Source organism: Schistocerca serialis, chromosome 2 (assembly GCF_023864345.2).
Source record: "Schistocerca serialis cubense isolate TAMUIC-IGC-003099 chromosome 2, iqSchSeri2.2, whole genome shotgun sequence".
Lineage (NCBI taxonomy): Eukaryota > Metazoa > Arthropoda > Insecta > Orthoptera > Acrididae > Schistocerca > Schistocerca serialis.
Genome location: NC_064639.1, coordinates 433,981,657 through 434,000,610, shown reverse-complemented (window position 1 = coordinate 434,000,610; position 18,954 = coordinate 433,981,657). Strand labels below are relative to the sequence as shown.

Here is an 18,954-nt window from a genome sequence, read left to right as displayed (position 1 = left end):
ACTAGAAGAAGGCATCGCTTGGTAGGACATATTCTGAGGCTTCAAGGGATCACCAATTTAGTATTGGAGGGCAGCGTGGAGGGTAAAAATCGTAGAGGGAGACCAAGAGATGAATACACTAAGCAGATTCAGAGGGAGTAGGTTGCAGTAGGTACTGGGAGGTGAAGACGCTTGCACAGGATAGAGTAACATGGAGAGCTGCACCAAACCAGTCTCTGGATTTGTGTAATATTTTACAAAAATCAGTGAGATTCATTGACCGCTTGAGTGAAGAATTAAAAAAAGGGCAAACGTTATGTTTTGCAGAACCTGAAATTTTCTGAAATCAAATTCAAATTATTTAATCCTTGCCGTAGTCCACTGGTGTCTTTGTGTGTGTGCGTGTGGGGGGGGGGGGGGGGGAGGTGTGTGAGTGAGTGCATGCGTGTGTGTTGTTAGCCTTGTGTTCGGGGCATTCAGCCTTTATCACTGAAAGCACTACAATGGAGCGTATTTGTTTCAGCGGAACAACCGTTCCTGGCGCAGAAGGAGGACCTGATTGCCGAACTGAAGGCGTCCAAGGACATCCCCGGAATCAAGAAGCTGAAGGTACAGCGCGCTAAAGTGGAGGAGCTACAGGAGAGAGAGCTGCTGAGCGAACTGTCTCGCACGCTGACCGCCAGCACGCTCATGGAGAAGGTACGTGGCGGGCAGCCACACGCGGTCGGCGGCGCCAGCCGTGCAGTAAGTCAGCACCACCGTTCACTCCATCACTGCTACCGTGCCGGGGACGGTGCCAGGGCTCTTCCTCTTTGCTTCCTCTAGTAGCCTGTTTACACACGAAACACCAGACTCGAGAATAATAGTTACTCAGCGCACAGGAATTTAACTGTACCAAGCATCAACCGATAGTGCATTTGCGATGTACCCGCAAGTTTACTGATCTCTGGCAATCATTGGGTACCTGAAAGGCTGGTGCGCGTCAGTCAGTTGCTGGAAGAAATGAAGTGCTAACTGTGCTATATATCAATTCTGCTTTCAACTTCCAGGCACCGGCGGAAGGTCATTGCGGTGGTCGAGACTCCTAATACTTAAAACATGCCAAGGAGATATTTCAGAGAGGGTATAAATGTTCGCAAAAGTTCAAGCAGTGTATGAAAATTCATTTGCTTAATATCATTAAAAATGTATTGAATCTGGAATTATTACAAAGTATATTACCCTAGAGCAGACCATCACAGTGATTTGTGAGCTGTCAAGAACAGGCACAGAATTTACCGGAACGAGAAGCCACGCATCTTGTTTTGTTGATGCCAAACGTATTTCGCTAATTCCATCAGAAATCAGCAGATAACGGTGCCAAGTACATGCCGTGTTTCTTGACTTCCGGAAGGCGTCAGACAGAGTTCCGCACTGCCAGCGTGCGGAATATCTGCACCAGCTGAGTGATTGGACCGAAGGGTTTCCAGCAAACATAACACTGCATGACATTTTCAACAGTGAAAAATCTTCGGAACTAAAGGTAACTTCGAGGGTTCCCCAAGGGAGTGTTATAGAACCATTGCTTTTCACCGTATATACTGGGTGTTCGGAAATTCCCGTGACAAACTTCTGGGACTTGTAGAGGGGAGTGACTACATAATATTTTGAACACGAACCAACGTCCAGAAACGCATCCTTTCCGTTCTACGACGATTTCAGTTCAGATATTTAACTCATCTACTTCTGCTTGAGGAATTGAATTAGACGTGGCTTAGTACAATTACTAGATAATCATTTGAAAGGAAACATAACGAAACATTCATTTTATCACTTAAAGAGATATGTTTGTGTTAAGACTTGAGCATTAGGAGTTTAAATCATTCAAAAATGGTTCAAATGGCTCTGAGCACTATGGGACTTGACATCTGAGGTCATGAGTCCCCTAGAACTTAGAACTACTTAAACCTAACTAATCTAAGGACATCACACACATCCATGCCCGAGGCAGGATTCGTACCAGCGGCTGTGGCGGGCGCGCGGTTCCAGACTGAAGCGCCTAGAACTGCTCGGCCACGCTGGCCGGCTTTAAATCATTCCAAAACAAAAAAGAACCCAGCATACTGTACGTACAGAACGTAATGTTCAAGCGTTAATACAAGCAAAAATGTCCTGAAGTGATAAGTGACTCTTTTGTTATGTTCCCATTTGAATTGTAGCCTAATAATTTACTGTGTCGCGCCCAATTCAATTCCTCAACCAGAAGTAGATGAGTTAAAAATCTAAAGTGAAACCTTCGTAGAACAGAAAACGTACATTTTCGGACATGGATTCTTAATCAAAATATTATGTACTTACTCCCCCCTACAAGTCCTAGAAGTTTTTAACGAGAATTTCCGAACACTTTGTATAAGTGACATATTGGATAACGTCCGAAGTTCCATGAGGCTTCTCGCGGACGATGTTGTTGTATACAGAGTTGTAGCAGCTTTAGAAAATCGTAGCCAAATGCAAGAAGACCTAAAGAGAATGGACTATTGGTATAGGGAACGGCAACTCATCATCACCGCAAACAAATGTAACATATTGTGAATAAATGGGTAGAAAGCCTGATTATCGTATCTCGTCTGCCGAGCGCTGTTGCCAAACAGGGTGCACTCAGCCCGTGTGAAGTCAACTGAGGAGTTACTTGAGAGAGAAGTAACTGCTCCTGTTACGAAAATTGTCAACGGCCGGGAAAGCGGTGTGCTAACAATATGCCCCTTCATATACGCATCCAGTGAAGCCTGTCGGCTTAGGATGACACGGTGGTCGATCGGAATCATTGGGCCTTACGAAACCTGTTCGGGCGGAGTACGTACACCTCGCGAAAATACTACGAAGGCAAAATTAGAGAGAATTGAGCTCCCGCCGAGGTTTACGAGTAACCGTTCTTCCTGAGAACCATTCGCGACTGGTACGGGAAGTAACCTGCGCCTAACACTATACGGTGGCCTACAGAGTATGGATACAGATGTAGTAGATGTGAAACAGGTAACAGTAACGTGTGAAATGCAGCCTTGGCTGTAGTATACCCAGTTATACACGAAGTTCGTGGCTATTCTCATCTATAAAGAAATTACAGCAAATGCAAACATTTCGGAAAATGTGCGAAACTGCAGATCGTCGCCCTTCTAGTAGTCAAGTCTGTAGCTGCGACAGACTGCAGCTCCGTGCCGTGTCCGCTCCACCTGTGTATCGGGTACATGGGGCAGCGTATGGCGCAAGCGAGACGTAGCGACTTGTTCTGCCGATCTTTTGGTAGGTTCTCGATCCTCTGTCTGGGTGGGGGCCTGTACAAACTCCCTGGTCATTTGTCACATTCACTTTCTTTTGTGTTCTGTATTTTTCAATATTTAATACCGTGTTTAAAAGTTGCTACTAATGGGACGATCTTCGTCAGGTCAAGAAACGTGTCGTTTTCCATGACGATCACGCCACGTTATGGTACTGTTTCGAGAAACATGATGATTTTGTCAAGAGGTGTCCTAACAGACAAACTAATCAGCATTCTCCCCTGCAGTTATATTCCCCGGTCTAGGAAGTTCAGAAAATAGGCACAGAACGCTAAGCTTGCCATTCTGCTCTTTTCCCGCGGCCTTCCCTGTCGTACTGGATAATGAAGACATATCTAAATAAACGCCTAGAAGCCTCCATTTTGCCCGTTAAAATAGTTCCATTCGTGAGGTTACCGATTTAAGATTGTAGTACACCTCATACTTTAATTAATCTGCTTGGAAATTGAATATGAAAAGTTTTATTAACCTGTTAGGTTAAACAGCGATGAGATTGCCGATCTGCCACAAACTGAGGCTATGTTAATAGAGGGTCGAAGTTCGATTCCATGACCTAAGAAAAACTCCTAAATTTTTTTAAAATGCAGTTCCACAGATTAGTTTCCTCACTGCCCACAGAAAGGGAGCCCAGACCTTATGCTTTAAAAAAAAAGTTCTACTGGATTGCTAGAGACCGCATGAGTTCAGCACTTTAGGAAGAGTGAATTTTACTTTCATTCCCACGTAAAGTTGTATAATGCTGTCATATCGCCACACGCACAAATCATACATTGTATTATGTTACACAAAAATTTTTGTTTGATGCTGAATAACTCTGGGCGTGGTACTTCCATACTGCTATGCAAAGACGTTAACAATAGTATTAATAGTAGTAGTAGTAGTAACAGTAATACTAACAATAACAATTTCTAACTGAAGACGTGTTGTTTGGTGGTATGAATGATATTAGTAGTAGTACTAGAAATAACAATTCTAACTGAATTTAGTAATTGGTGTTGTGGTATTTGATGACATATTATGTCACAGTGTCATGGCCGTTCAGAGTCGTAACGTTTGCTGCATGAGACACAAGGGTGGAAAAAGACAATCAGTCCTTGCATTGGTGGCACTTACACACAGTACTTCCTTGACGCTCGATCAGTCATCCTGCAAATTCTTTTGAAATAGGACATTTTTGACCAAACAGTTGACAGACCCCCAACATCGCCTTGGCTTTCCCCGCTTCTGACGTAGTGAGGTCGCTAACGCACCCCTGTGCTGTGGCGCTCGACTCGGAGCTAAGCCAGTTCGAAACCCGGTGGTGGTTGAAATTTTTAATTACCTCTATTTGGCCAGCAAGGAGAGGAGATGTGGTGACGTCAAGTTTCTGATCGCCAGTCTTCACGTCGGTGTCCGCAGTGTCTCGTGAAGTGAGTGCGTGATGGCATTGCTGGTGAGTGAAAGGGGGGGGGGGCGTTAAGTTTGGCTGTCCGCTTGGTGCTTTTCGGGAGGAGTAGACTGTGGCATCGGGTTTCACCCTGTCCCCTCTCTCATCATCTGCAACACCAACATGGCACTACATACACTCATTACAGTCACCTACAGTTAACAGACACGCCTACTCACACAGCTCTCATACTTCGGGAAGGAAACATGCCTACGTGCGCAGAGGATAGGGAAACCTTCCCAGTTAGGTGGCTGAACGTGCCCTTCGGGACCTCCCAGCTATTCGTCCCGCACGACTTTACTTTACCTACATCTGATGTGAACGGGCGTAGACGGAGACTCTGGCCCTGGCCTGCGGTCCACTGACCGATCTCGTCCAGTCAATGGTCCTCTTTTTCTACCAGTTCGAAATAGTGAAGTGGGGCATTCAAGCTCATTTTGAGATACTGACAAAGGAAGCTCCTCGTCGCACTCCTCTCAGATTTTGTGGTAAGAGGGCCCAGTGGATGGCCCGTCAAAACCTGAACACAGATCAAGCATGAAAACAGGAAGACTATTTACTGAACTGTAAAAAAAAAGCACAATAAAAACAATGAACAGTCCAAGGGCAAGCAGTGCAATATAGAGCAGCCAGCCTGCAAGAGCAACGGCGTCGTGTTTAAGTGATCACGGGGTTCGGTGTAACGTCCATTTGCGAGAGCGAGGTGTAATGAAGGGACCTGTAATGACAATTGATTCAGTACAACCACTCTATTAGCAGCCGAAAGGGAATACCTCTCGAATGTGAAGAACAAACGTTTGATGACAGGCTTACTGGTCCACCGAATTCTCCATCGGAAAACATGTTTGGTGTGTCATACACGGCATTAGTGACAATACGTGTGTCATACGACAAGAATCTCTTACCGACCCACCTAATTTGTACGCCCAATGAGTGAGTAAGATACGCCTCGTTGCCCGATTTAGGTGTTCGTATGAATGTGAATGTCATCACTCCCAAGCAGATGATGAAGACATAATAGTTTGTCACATAAGCTACAACAAATGCACTCAACTGTTTCACAATCACACAGTTTCTCTGTGCAACATATCTTTTAAACGTTTTTGAAGTTGCATTCCGTTTTGTAAGTTATGACTCTTCAATTCAATTGTTGTGACATAGTTCACACCCGTTTATTTGTTGTTTTCATTTCTGTGAGACGTCGATGTGGTATCTTGCCTGCTCTCACTATTCATCACGTTTACTTGAGACGGTAGCGTATTTTTATCACATGACTCATATTCTATAACCAATGTTTAGTATGACAGCTACCAAGACTACAGAAGTAGAACAAACATTTCAATGACCGGACGGACAATTCATAATGTTGTGAAAAAAATAAAGAGTTTTTAACAAGGCTCATCCGCTTTACAGTCCAGCACCATGACCACTTAACCACGACGCCGCCCCTGTTCGTACTCGCTCAGTATTGCACTCGTTAAGCTTAGACCTTCCACTTTTTCTAAACACATCAAAAAAAGTTTTGCATCACCCCGGTTCCCAGAACTCCTGAAGATGCACGTTGACTGTGGATATTGTATCACAGACACAATCCCTGCCGGCCGGAGTGGCCGTGCGATTCTAGGCTCTACATTCTGGAACCGAGCGACCTGTACGGTCGCAGGTTCGAATCCTGCCTCGGGCATAGATGTCTGTGATGTCCTTAGGTTAGTTAAGTTTAATTAGTTCTAAGTTATAGGCGACTGATGACCTCATAAGTTAAGTCGCAAAGAGCCATTTGAACCTTTTTTTTAACACAATTCCTTTGACTGTTCAGAGATGTCAATAAACCTACCCAAAGATGTAAACAACCATCCATGAGCAGCGCCCATTAGACCGAGGGGGTCCGACAGCCGATCAGTTCCAGTCATTGCACCAGGAAGGAGGTACACGGCTCGTGTTGTCTGTAGTTCAACCATGGCCAGACGGTCAATACCGCGGTTCGATCGCGTCCGCGTTCTTACTTTGCGCCAGGAAGGGGTCTCAACAAGGGAAGTAGCCAGGCGTTTAGGAGTGAATCAAAGTGATGTTGTTCAGACATGGGGGAGATACAGAGAGACAGGAACTGTCGATGCCATGCCTCGCTCAGGCAGCCCAAGGGCTACTACTATAGTGGATGACCGCTACCTACGGATTATGGCTCCGAGAAACCCTGACAGCAACGCCACCATGTTGAATAATGCTTTTCGTGCAGCCTCAGGACGTCGTGTTACGACTCAAACTGTACCCAATAGGCTGCATGATGCGCAACTTCACTCCCGACGTCCATGGTGAGATCCGTCTATGCAACCATGACAGCATGCAGCGCGGTGCAGATGGGTCCAAGAACTTGTCGAATGGACAGCTCAGGACTGGCACCACGTCCTCTTCACCGATGAGTGTCGTATATGCCTTCAACCAGACAATCGTCAGAGACGTGTCTGGAGGCAACCTGGTCAGGCTGAACGCGTTAGATACACTTTCCAGCGAGTGCAACGAGGTGGACGTTCTCGGATGTTTCGGGGTGGCATTATGTCGGGCCGATGTATGCCGCTGGTGGTCATTGAAGGCGCCGTAACGGTTGTACGATACGTGAACGCCATCCTCCAACTAATAGTGCAACCATATCGACAGCATACTGGCGAGCCATTCGTCTTCATGGACGACAATTGCGTCCCAATCGTGCACATCTTGTGAATGCCTTCCTTCAGGATAACGAAATCGCTCGACTAGAGTGGCCAGCATGTTCTCCAGACATGAACCCTATCGACATGCCTACGATGGATATAAAGCCGGCCGCTATGGCCGAGCGGTTCTAGGCGCTTCAGTCCGGAACCGCGCTGCTGCTACGGTCGCAGGTTCGAATCCTGCGTTAGCCATGGATGTGTGTGATGTCCTTAGGTTAGTTAGGTTTATGTAGTTCTAAGTCTAGAGGACTGATGACCTCAGATGTTATGTCCTATAGTGCTTAGAGCCATTTGAACTATTGAAAAGGGATGTTTATGGACGATGTGACCCACCAACCATTCTGAGGGATCTACGCCGAATCGCCGTTGGGGAGTGGGACAATCTGGACCAACAGTGCCTTGATGAACTTGTGGATAGTATGCCACGACGAATACAGGCATGCATCAACGCAACAGGACGTGCTACTGGGTATTAGGGGTACCGGTGTGTACAGCAATCTGGACTACCATCTCTGAAGGTATCGCTGTATGGTGGCACAACTTGCAGTGTGTGGTTTTCATGAGCAATAAAAAGGGGGGAAATGATGTTTATGTTTATCTCTATTCCAATTTTCTGTACGGGTTTCGGAACTCTCGGATCCGAGGTGATGCAAAACTTTTTTTGTGTGTATTTTGCTTTTTTCATAGTTCAGTACACCTTCTTACTGTTTTAAAGCCTGATCTGTGTCCAGTTTTTGAGAGACTGTTCACTGGGCCATCTTACCACCAAATCTGAGGGGGGTTGCAACGGGGAGTTTCCCTTGTGAGAGTCACTTCTTGCACCATTGTTTGATTGATTCTCGAAGGACATTTCGCTACGTGTGCATCAGGAGGAACCAGTTGTATTCATATATTTTTATGCTCCGAGTGAAACCGTGTTTGTTGCAGATCCCGGACAAGGACGCAACGGGCAACCCGATCCCCGAGTGGAAGCGGCAGATGATGGCGAAGAAGGCGGCGGAGCGCGCGCGCAAGGAGATGGAGGAGCAGCTGGCGCGCCAGGCCGAGGAAAAGAGGCTGCAGGCCATCCCAGCCTGGAAGCGGCAGCTGCTCGCCAAGAAGGACGACTCCAAGTCAGTAGCCTGCTCTCTTTCCTCCTGATAGAGCAAACTCAGGTGTGTGGCTGTTGCGATTATTGCCGCGTGGAGTGGCCGCGGGGTTTGAGGCACCATGTCACGGATTGCGCGGCCCCTCCCGCCGGAGGTTCGAGTCCTCCCTCGGGCATGGATGTGTGTGCTGTCTTAGCATAAGTTAGTTTACGTAGTGTGTAAGTCTAGGGACCAATGACCTCAGCAGTTTGGTCCCTTAAGAATTCACACACATCTGAACATCTTTTTTGTTGTGATTATTCCTGTACACGTCGGAAGGTCACCTCTGACATTGTTTGTAAACGTACACACAGTTAGAATGAGCGTTACCTATGGGTAGAACGTTGCACTAGAATGGATCACTGCCTTTCAGTAGAAAGTAAAGCACCATTAAGAACGGGTTAGAGACGTCTGTAGAACAAAAGAGTGGACATCCGTCGCGTTATGAAAGACAACAGCGACCAATAGTCGGGTCTGTATAAGTGCGTTACGCGGAAAAGGCTTATCAGCCAGGGAAGTTGCTCAACGTGTGCACCGAAGTCAAAGTGATGTTTTGTGGACATGGAATCGGTTCCAGCTGACAAGTAGTGTGGAGGACTTAAACCGCACCCGCCGTCCACATTCGGCAGGTGCACAGCATCATCGACACCTGCGACTTCCGAGTCACAGTACCCTGGCCTAAGTGCTCCAGAACAGAATTCAGCGTTCGGAGAGGCCCAGGATGTCATGTACTGCGTCACACTCTTAGGAGACGATTGCGTTATGCTTATCTCCACTCTCGACGACTATGGAGAGCGTCACGTCGTACACCGCAACATGATGGACTCCGTTACGGGCGGGCAACAAATCATGTGGAATGAACACCCCAGGGTTGGCATTGCGTGTTGTTTATGGGCGAAACTTGGATCTGTTTGTACCTTGATAATCGTAGACAATGTGTTTGTAGGCAACCCGGCAGTATCGGACGTCTCCAGCACTGTTCTACATATGCAACGAGGTAGCGGTGGAGCGATGTCCTGGGGTGGCGTTACATGGAGTCACAATACACGTCTCGTGGTATTAGAGGGTAATCTCACTGTCCCACGGTACAGCGACGAGATTCTGAAAACGAGTGGTGGAACCGTATTGCCAATATTTTTGTGACAACTTCATCTTAGTGTATGATAACTCGCACTCTCATTCTGCTTTGCTCGTGAACACGTTCCTACACCAAGCCACGATCACCAGAACGGCGTGACCTGACTGTTCCCAGGGTGTGAACTCAATCGAATATGTGTTCAATCGATTGAAGCGATCTGTTTTTGGACGTCGAAAACGACCACGCACTCTGCGTGACTTCCGCGGAATCACCATTAAGAGGTGGCACAGTTTGGGCCAGAGCTGGAGTGATGCTCTCATAAATGTTATACTACGACGGATTCAAGCATGCATTCGCGTAAGGGGGCGTTCCACCACGAACTGACGCTGCTCCGGAGTGTTGTGAAAAATCCCTCATAGGAAACAGACGATTCTGTCCTTACATAAAACGTTTGCTGATCCGCACACATTCCAAATGAGTATATACTCATGCCTCGAAGCCAGTTTTTGTTTTCTCTGCCATAAAATTCGAAATAAATAGGCGATGCAAAATTTTTGTGATTTATGTACTTTCAGTCATCCTCAAGCATATTTGAGTAGTGTTCATGTTCTAAAATTTCCGATTTCCTTTCTCAGGACCGGGGGCACATGGAAAAATGCAGCTTGTGTTACATTATGCGGAGACTATTTATGTATGCGTGACCCAGATGGAAACTATACGGCACCCAGAACATAAGCGGCTGCAGCAAGTGTGGTTTCGATACCAGAAATGGCGTCGTTTACATTCCAAGAACAGCGACCAAACATTCGTTTTATGCATTTGTGTAATGTCACACCCACTGAATTTTATGTACAGTTGAGTGAGAAGTGTAATCGTCGTATCATGAATGTGTAGAATGTGCGTTCACGGGAGCGCGAGTCGAAACGCGGTGGAACGCCGTTTACCACCAAACCAAAACTATCTCGGCCTCGCAACAACCGATCTGACAACAAGGAGGCAATTATTCTGGAGGATCGTGGATTGATTGCCACAGGTGTCGCCTCCACAGTTAGCATTTCCGTGGAATTGTGTGCACACTCCTGCGTCATAACCTGAAAATGCGGATGTACAATGCTCTAGATGGGTGCCACGGATGCCGAAGAACGACTTCAACGCGCACGTGGCAATTTGCCATGTGACACATGAAGACGGCCTGAATGAAACTTTCTTTTCAACAACTGTGTCTGTGGGTGAAATATGGATGCCGTTTTGCTTTCTTAAAATGAAACGGCAGTCAGCACAGAGGAAGCACATAGACGCCAAAAAAAAGGAGACAAGCCCAAAATGATGGTGGCCGTGAGATAACAATGGCGTAGTTCTTACTCATTGTGTTTCAGTGGGCAGTACCGTGACAGGTGTTAGCCAGCGACATGTTTTGAAGAACAAACATTGCGAGAAAAACATCCATAAAAGGCTGCATGTGTGTTTTCCAGCAAGACAAAACACCAGTGCTTCGGACGAAAGCAACACAGGAGTGTCTTTGTGAAAACAACTTTGAAATAATTCCTCATTCTCTTGACTCGCTTCGCCTGGCTCTCATCGACTGTTTACTTTCCCAACGAAGAAAATTACACTCTGTGATCACACGTTCTCCAGTCGTGCTGCTAGTGCACCAGCAATTTTTCGGTGGTCAAAAGAATAGTTTACAGCAGCCATGGAATCGTGGCGTCGACGTTGTAAAAAGTGCCTGTGGCTGCATGGCGATTACTTTGAGAAATAGCAGAAATTTCAAATATTTTGTGTAACTATTTTGTGGAAAAGAAAATTGGAGACATTATACCACTTGCACACTCCTCGTACATATAACTGTACAGTTATGATATACGGAACATAAATTTACAGTAAATTAATAAAAAACATATTATCCTTATGAAATAACTTTTTATGTCGTAAAAGCAATCCATGCAATACATATACTCCCTTTATACTCCCTTCTATTAAAACATCACATAAAAACCAGTGTAAAACAATGTCATTCGTTACGAATAAAGGTTTGACACTTGATTGGGAGGGCGGGCGGCGTATCAGAATTTCCCAGTTCTGAATGAAAGATCTCTAGTGGCGTGGTATCCGAGGCGGCCTCCCAGAAAAAAGTGTTCGACGTTGTCAATCATGCCACAGTCGCTAATGGGGTTATGGCTCCTTTACAGAGGATAATGACCTGTCAAAAATTCCCATGGTTAAGCGTGCCCGAGTAATCGTCACTTTTACACCTTGGCTACACTTCTTGCTCTCCTCTGTGGGCAACTAAGGAGTGTAGTTTCAGTATCAGGGCGGTGTCTGTTCTTAGCACGTGGATCCACTTTATCTTAAAACGAATCTTAATGCTGTCAAGTATATGGGCTGCCGGAATTTTATCATAATGCATTCACACTCGCCATTTCTGTCAACGCCGTTACCTGAAGACTGGAAATGTCAAACCTTCTGAGTGCCATTTTCTAACAAATAGCATTTTCAGTGCTGTTGTGTTCTTTTGTTTCAACTGCCTAATGATGGAGAAAATGTTTATAAAAGATTCATTACTAGATGGAACATCGACTTCGTGCCAAGTAGTGCTTTCCTTGGAGACCAAGAGCCCATTCAACCAGAGCACAGTTTTTCTGGTAATCAGACTGCATTTAAGCTTGTATTTGTATCAGTAAAACATCACTGTATTGGAAGGAGACAATCAGGACTGTAAAAATAGTAAAAAAGCTGGAGAAGTGAACAGAATCTGGAAAATGCTATAAAAAACCATTTCTCCCTCAACAAGACAGGAAACTCTACAGTAAACTTTACAACAAATGATCCCACGAAAGCAGCTGTGTAAGAAACAGGAGTCAACACTGAAGGATTTTTTCTCAAATTTAATTTTGTTATTCTCTTTTAAAAAAATTAAGAGATATGAGAAATGGTTTCTGTTGACTGCAGTTCTACAAGTTAAAACATTACTGTTGTGTTCCTGTACTTCTATTATAACGAATGAAACGTATTGCCTCAGTATTAAAGGCACTTGACACAAAAACTTTCTTATTGGTTCTTAGAACTAATCAAAGGCATGACACCTAGAATGTTCTTCATAAATTATTTAATTTCTAATTTGCCTCATTATTTTTTGTATTTATAAAGTGAGCAGCATAGTTCTGCTGTCTCAGAGTACCTTCTCAATGTTTTTGATTACAAATAAATTATGTACATAGTTTTCTGGTGCACCCGATAAATGTGAGATTTGGCACTTGCAGCGCTGGACATTTACACTCTTCAGTAACTCGTTACATTTTCGTTATTATTGATTCCTTAAAGGCAATGCCATCTTCAATCCTAAGAGTGATGTGAACCTGCAGTGCTTTACGGGGCACGGTCGTTTGAAGGTGGAATGCCTTTGCCTTCCTCCGCGCTTCGAAGGACTGACCTATAGTGGAAATTGCAGTTTATCGTGAACTCTGAGAGACCATATTATTTTATTATTTTCATATTAACAAACATTGTCAGAGGTGAAAGAAGTAATAATTGACAGATAAGAATCCTAGAAGCGACCTTGACCTCTGTATCCACATTCCAGCTCTTAAACACTGAGCTCCTGACTTCCCCCAATACAGACGAATTTGAAGCCAACATTTATGTTCATTTTGTGAACGTCTGGGGGTGACCGTCATCAGTAATTAGTCTAGTTACCGTAGTTGCATTTTTGCAACGGTTTAGCACTGCAGCATCGTTGAATTAGTGTCCACGCAGGAGTAGGGTTGATAAAGTGTAGAGTGACTTTCGAAGGCTGCAAAGTGGAAGTGCAGAACCTTGGACAAGGAAGATAATCGACGAAAAGTTAATGGTGTGTTCGCTTGTTATGCTGTTTGACTGGTACACTTTCTCTTGTGCCTTAGCAGGTCAGATGTTCCTTGATACGCTATAAAAATCGATTTCCTCCGCCGCTCAAAGACTGTTTGGAGATGAGAGATTTTCACCTACAAAAAGACAGAGCTGGGTTGCTAGAGACTTGCTTGTGGTGCTCTGCCTGGGCGATGGACACTTTGAAGAGGTGCTACTCGGCATCCACCAAGCTGTCCAGATGTGACGCCTCCTGCTGTCTCTCTGTGGAACATTTTTGAGCCTGACGTTAATCGCAAAGCCCAGCAATACTAAAGGCGCCATGTGCCATGTGCAGCTATCAGACTGCATACGCTAACCATGGTAGTTTGTCCAGCACTTCGACAGCTCGTAACTGTTTGGTTGCTGATGGTGATTATTTTACAACTCCTGCAACGTCTCTAAGTGGCAAGCGAATGACGACTTTCGTCATCTTAGTCCAAAGGTAGATGACCACCAAAGACTGTCTACTATTTTGAATCGCTCCCCCCCAGTACTATTTGCTTACACGGCTAATTGCAACGGCAAACTCCAATTCCACAACACTGAAATGTAGAATTTGTACTTTCTGCTTTGTTTACAGCACCAGGTACTGATACTGCACGTATTTAAATGAGCTTCACTCATTTACAATACAACTATACTCATTACTCTAGTACCCATGAGGGTCAGCATGGTGTCACGAGATGGTGGATAAGTTAACTGCTCATTTATATAACTCAGAACTCGATTACACATCAGTGTGAGCTACTTTCGGTATCACCAGAACAAAAATGACAAAAGCGACTGTCTGAATACGATGAGCACGAGCTGAGATGATCTGCTGCCTACTGAATGTAATCTATTTTGATGATGCAACCAACTGAAAGCCTCGCTGTAGTGGCAGTTAGTTATTTAGATGTTACATGGTGTCTGTTTCCGCGATTTCTTAGTACGGTGTAGAGTTTGTAAACTGGTCTAAAGAAAAAAACAAATGTTTTAAATTAATATATTTGTATGGAATTATGCTAATCTTTTACATGAATGTTTTTTATTTATATCTGGTGTTGTGGGCAATATAAGTATGAATATCCGCGCTTAAAAGTAAGAAGAAAAGCTTACAGCAAAATAAGTCCGTAAAAGCTTAATTTGTGAGTTATTAAACTGTAATACATAGTACTTCAACTGAACCACCTATTCATGACACTTGCATTTATTTCGTTTTGTGAATGGTTCACTACGTCTCGCACAAAGTATTCGAAGTGACTACTTGTCGACTGAATACAGGTTCCAGAACACTGCCTCACCCAGAATTGAACAAGCTTGTATACATTCACGTAGTGCTCACTTGTCTAACAAGCTTCCGCAGTTAGTGCAAGGAGCTGTAAAAGGGCCTTAACTTCGCCCTACGGTCTGATTAATTCTTTAGATGCACAGAACGCCAATACCTCATTCAGAAGGCATCCATTTCCATACTCACTAGGCAGTTTAAGTTACAAGACAATACAAGCAATACTCGCATGGTTACACTATCACACAAAATCTCTACACAGGCCATATCCAAAACCACTGTAAGGTAAGCTAGAAGTCAGACATATGCTATTTGATCAAAAATATCTGGACACCGTTAAGTGGACATCATTAAGGGACGTGTCCACCCTTCACCTTGATGACAGCTTGAACTCTGCTGGGGACTCTTTGTTTGAGGTGTGTGAATGTCTCTAGAGGAATGAAGTAAGTTCTTCCTCGAGAGCCGAAACCAGTGATGTTGGACCCTGGGCTCTGGAATGAAGTCGATGTTCTGACTCATCCCAAAAATGATCCACTGATTTCGGGTCTTGACTCTTAGCAATCGTCGCGCGGGATTAGCCGAGCGGTCTCAGGCGCTGCAGTCATGGACTGTGCGACTGGTCCCGGCGGAGGTTCGAGTCCTCCCTTGGGCATGGGTGTGTGAGTTTGTTCTTAGGATAATTTAGGTTAAGTAGTGTGTAAGGTTAGGGACTGATGACCTTAGAAGTTAAGTCCCATAAGACTTCACACACATTTGAACATTTTTTTTCTTAGCAATCCAGTGCATTTAAGGAATGTTACTGTCCACAAAACATTGCCTCGGAGATGCTGCTTTATTACATGGCGCATTGTCATGCTGATACAATCACCGTCTCCGAGCTATTCCCCTACTGTGCGCAGTTTACAATGCTGTAAAATGTGTTCCTACGCTTCATCATTTAGCATTTTCTTAAGTGCAATAAGGGGCCACAACCCAACCACCAAAAACACCGCCACGCCATAACACCTCCTCCTTCGTACTGCATTCTTGGTACTACACACGGAGGCAGGTGAAATTATTCAGTCATTCACCAAAACCCAAACCCTTCCATTAGATTGCCACAGCCTATAGTGTGATTCATCACTCCAAATCCCTCGTTTCCAGTCTCCCACTGTCCTGTGACGTCGTCTTTTACACCGCCTCAAGTGTCACTTAGCACTCACTAGAGAATCTGTGGCTTAAGGGGTAACGCTCGATAAATGGACCCTGTTCTTCTTGACTCCCTACGTATATTATGTTATGTAGATTCAGGAACTCATGAGTGATTCCTTCCGCTCATTTTATAATATTTTTCACAACCATCATCCGTAATGTTTGACGGTCCCTGTTCGTTAGTACACGACGCCTGCTTTCACAAATACATCGCAAACAGTTTACTTTGGTAGCTTTAGAAGGGCCGAAATGTCCTTGATGCATTTTTCATCCAGTGACTAGTCCATGTTTGAAGTCACTGAGCTCTCCTGAACCATCCATTCTGCTGTTACTGCTTTTCTGCTGACAGTGCGATAAAGTTCGCCTCCATTTATAGTGGCGGGTACACCTAGTAGTCAAGTCCGCAGTATAACACTGCAGACCGGGTACTTTTAGTCAGATAGTGTAGGTTGCCAATCAACGCTTACGTCACTTAGAATCCAAACGTGTGAGACGCCGCTCTTCTGAAATCCGAGATGTATTTCTTACAAACATGAAGTGACACCCTAGATAGCATTGCCTTTTCAGATAAGTCGGAAGGCGCTTCCAAATACCTAATTGTAATCTTTGCACGTACTGTGTCTCACACAGATCGACTCTGAGCCGCGGTCCAGAGGAGAAGCGACCCAGCAAGACGGACGAGCGGCTGCAGGCGGCGCCTGGCGCCCCCACACCCGTGGACAGCAGCAACAAGGAGAACAAGACGCCGCCCCCAGAGTCGCGGCCCGACCCGGGCACCGAGGAGGACGACGAACCGCCGGCGCCCATCATGCCGTGGCGCGCGCAGCTGCGGAAGACCAACAGCAAGCTCAGCCTCATAGACTGAGCGACTTCCTTCCCCCCCAACTCCCCCCCCCCCCATGTGCTACTCAGATGTGACTGCTCTCCCGCTTTGGACGATTGTTCGTGTATTCACCCACGTCGTCAGCAGCATAGTGTAAAGAAAAGGGACCGCGTGATAAGATAATTATACAAAAGATTTCGATAAGAGACATCTTCGAACATAATAAATAAACCGTTAGGATCTTTGGTGATATTTATGAACACTATACAAAGGTATGTTCTGTATACCCTCTGATGTTTATTGTATGGACTATATTGTATTTATTACTGTATGCTGGTGTGAGTATAGCTGAGTTTCTACTTCGTCTCATGCTAGATTTTGTTGATAACGAGAACATTTCAGGTTATTTTCAATTTCCCCGATTTTGTTAAACAGGAAAGTGTTTCATTTTAACCATAGGTATAATAGACAGATAATCAGAAATTTCTTACAATGAAGCTAACACACCTTGTTGGAATTTATTTCAATACTAACATAAATTTATACATCAAATTAATTATACAGTCTATGTATTGTTCTATCCATTGTTACTATATTGTGCATAGTTTAAGTAAATAAAAGAAACAAATTGCGTTATCATTGAAGAGATCCAGCACATTAATTCTGCTGAAATACTGTGACTATACCATTCCAAGATTATTTTTATGTGCCTTACACTACCTTATAAGAATAGTTACTCCATACTTTGTTAGTTAATTCATTAATGTATGAGTTCTTTATTCAGTATAAATGTACAAAATTATTTGGTACATTTACAGTTTTCACATGCATTTATCAGAATGGCAGTGGTATAGGCTCTTACACATAAGACTTTATGGGATTGTGTACTATTTCAAATGACTCGTAAATAGAATCTCTAACTTTTACCCATAATAATAATAATAATAATGACACTTGGATGTGAGAGTATTAGATCTCACATCAGCTCCAAATGTGAGAATCATACCTCCACAATTATTTATTACACACTACCACTGACAGATTTTCTGAAGTCTAGTGTTCTGCAATAAACTGTAAGAGGATTCTGTGCATGCTTCAGTAAGTCTGTTTCTTTCTAACACATTTCTGAAGTATAATTTAAGCAGTTTTCTTAGAAACATTCTCATTTTGGTTTCTGTTATAGTTGTTCAACATACGAACATGACCATAAAATATATCATTTACTTGCAAATTATATGTGATACTATGTTATGTTTGGGTGATGGTGAAAAGGAAATGAGGCAAATGTATGTGAGCAGTATACATGGGAACTAACTGATATAAAGTGTAAATTTTCGTTATTCAGCATAGTAACTTGTAAAATTTCTGTATATTTTGTTGTATTGTTATAAAATAAATCTTTGCTGCATGAAAGACACATTAAACTTTTTGGCTGTTTTATGTTTCCTAATGTCAACGATCAGTAATAGATGCTGTGGAGATTTTGACAAAGTATGATGTCAAAATCGTAATACTGCCTGCAGTCACCTTTACCCTTTATTCTCAACCTGAAGCATAGTTTCAAATCAGCACAGCACTAAAGAGACATGGTCCTACTGGGTATTATATGCTCTTATATTACTCCATCCTGAGAACTTACTCACTAAACCAGCAATACAGTGAACTACAGTTCAACATGAATCCAAAACATTCTAAAGCCTTATATTTTTTCACATTCACAAAGAAATGCCAGAGGGGAACCTTTGATGTCAGTCTGATACTCAGCGGGCAACCAAACTATATATATATATATATATATATATATATATATATATATATATATATATATATAATAAAACAAAATTAAACTTAAAGTTAAATAATAGTTGATTCCACATTTTACAAATATGACTCAAAATATTTAAAGAACCCCTGAAACACACTTTTAGAAAGTAGGGGAACCTATGGCAGACTGGAACACTTTATTTTCAACAGTCATTTTGAGATTCAAAAGCTGTAATAAACCACTAAATTGGTGTAAGCCACTATATTGTAATATTAACTTTATAAAATCCACACTATATCGACATTTACTACTACCTAACTTCGCATTTTATAGAAAAATTTGAGAAATGGTAATTTTTTGTATTTTATCCCCTGCAAAAAATAGTTGGAAACGA

At 43.7% G+C, this 18,954-nt stretch overlaps 1 protein-coding gene across 1 annotated transcript in view; it reads left to right on the top strand.

Moving 5' to 3' along the window:
* LOC126456039 (espin-like) overlaps nucleotides 1-18,198 on the top strand; it is a 448,202-nt gene extending 430,004 nt beyond the window's left edge. The window contains exons 11-13 of the mRNA XM_050091795.1: nucleotides 503-678; nucleotides 8,352-8,536; nucleotides 16,603-18,198. Of these exons, the coding sequence (XP_049947752.1) occupies nucleotides 503-678; nucleotides 8,352-8,536; nucleotides 16,603-16,837 (596 nt within the window). The 3' untranslated portion in view covers nucleotides 16,838-18,198. The remainder of the gene's footprint in view (nucleotides 1-502; nucleotides 679-8,351; nucleotides 8,537-16,602) is intronic.
* The last annotated feature ends 756 nt before the right edge of the window (nucleotides 18,199-18,954 follow it).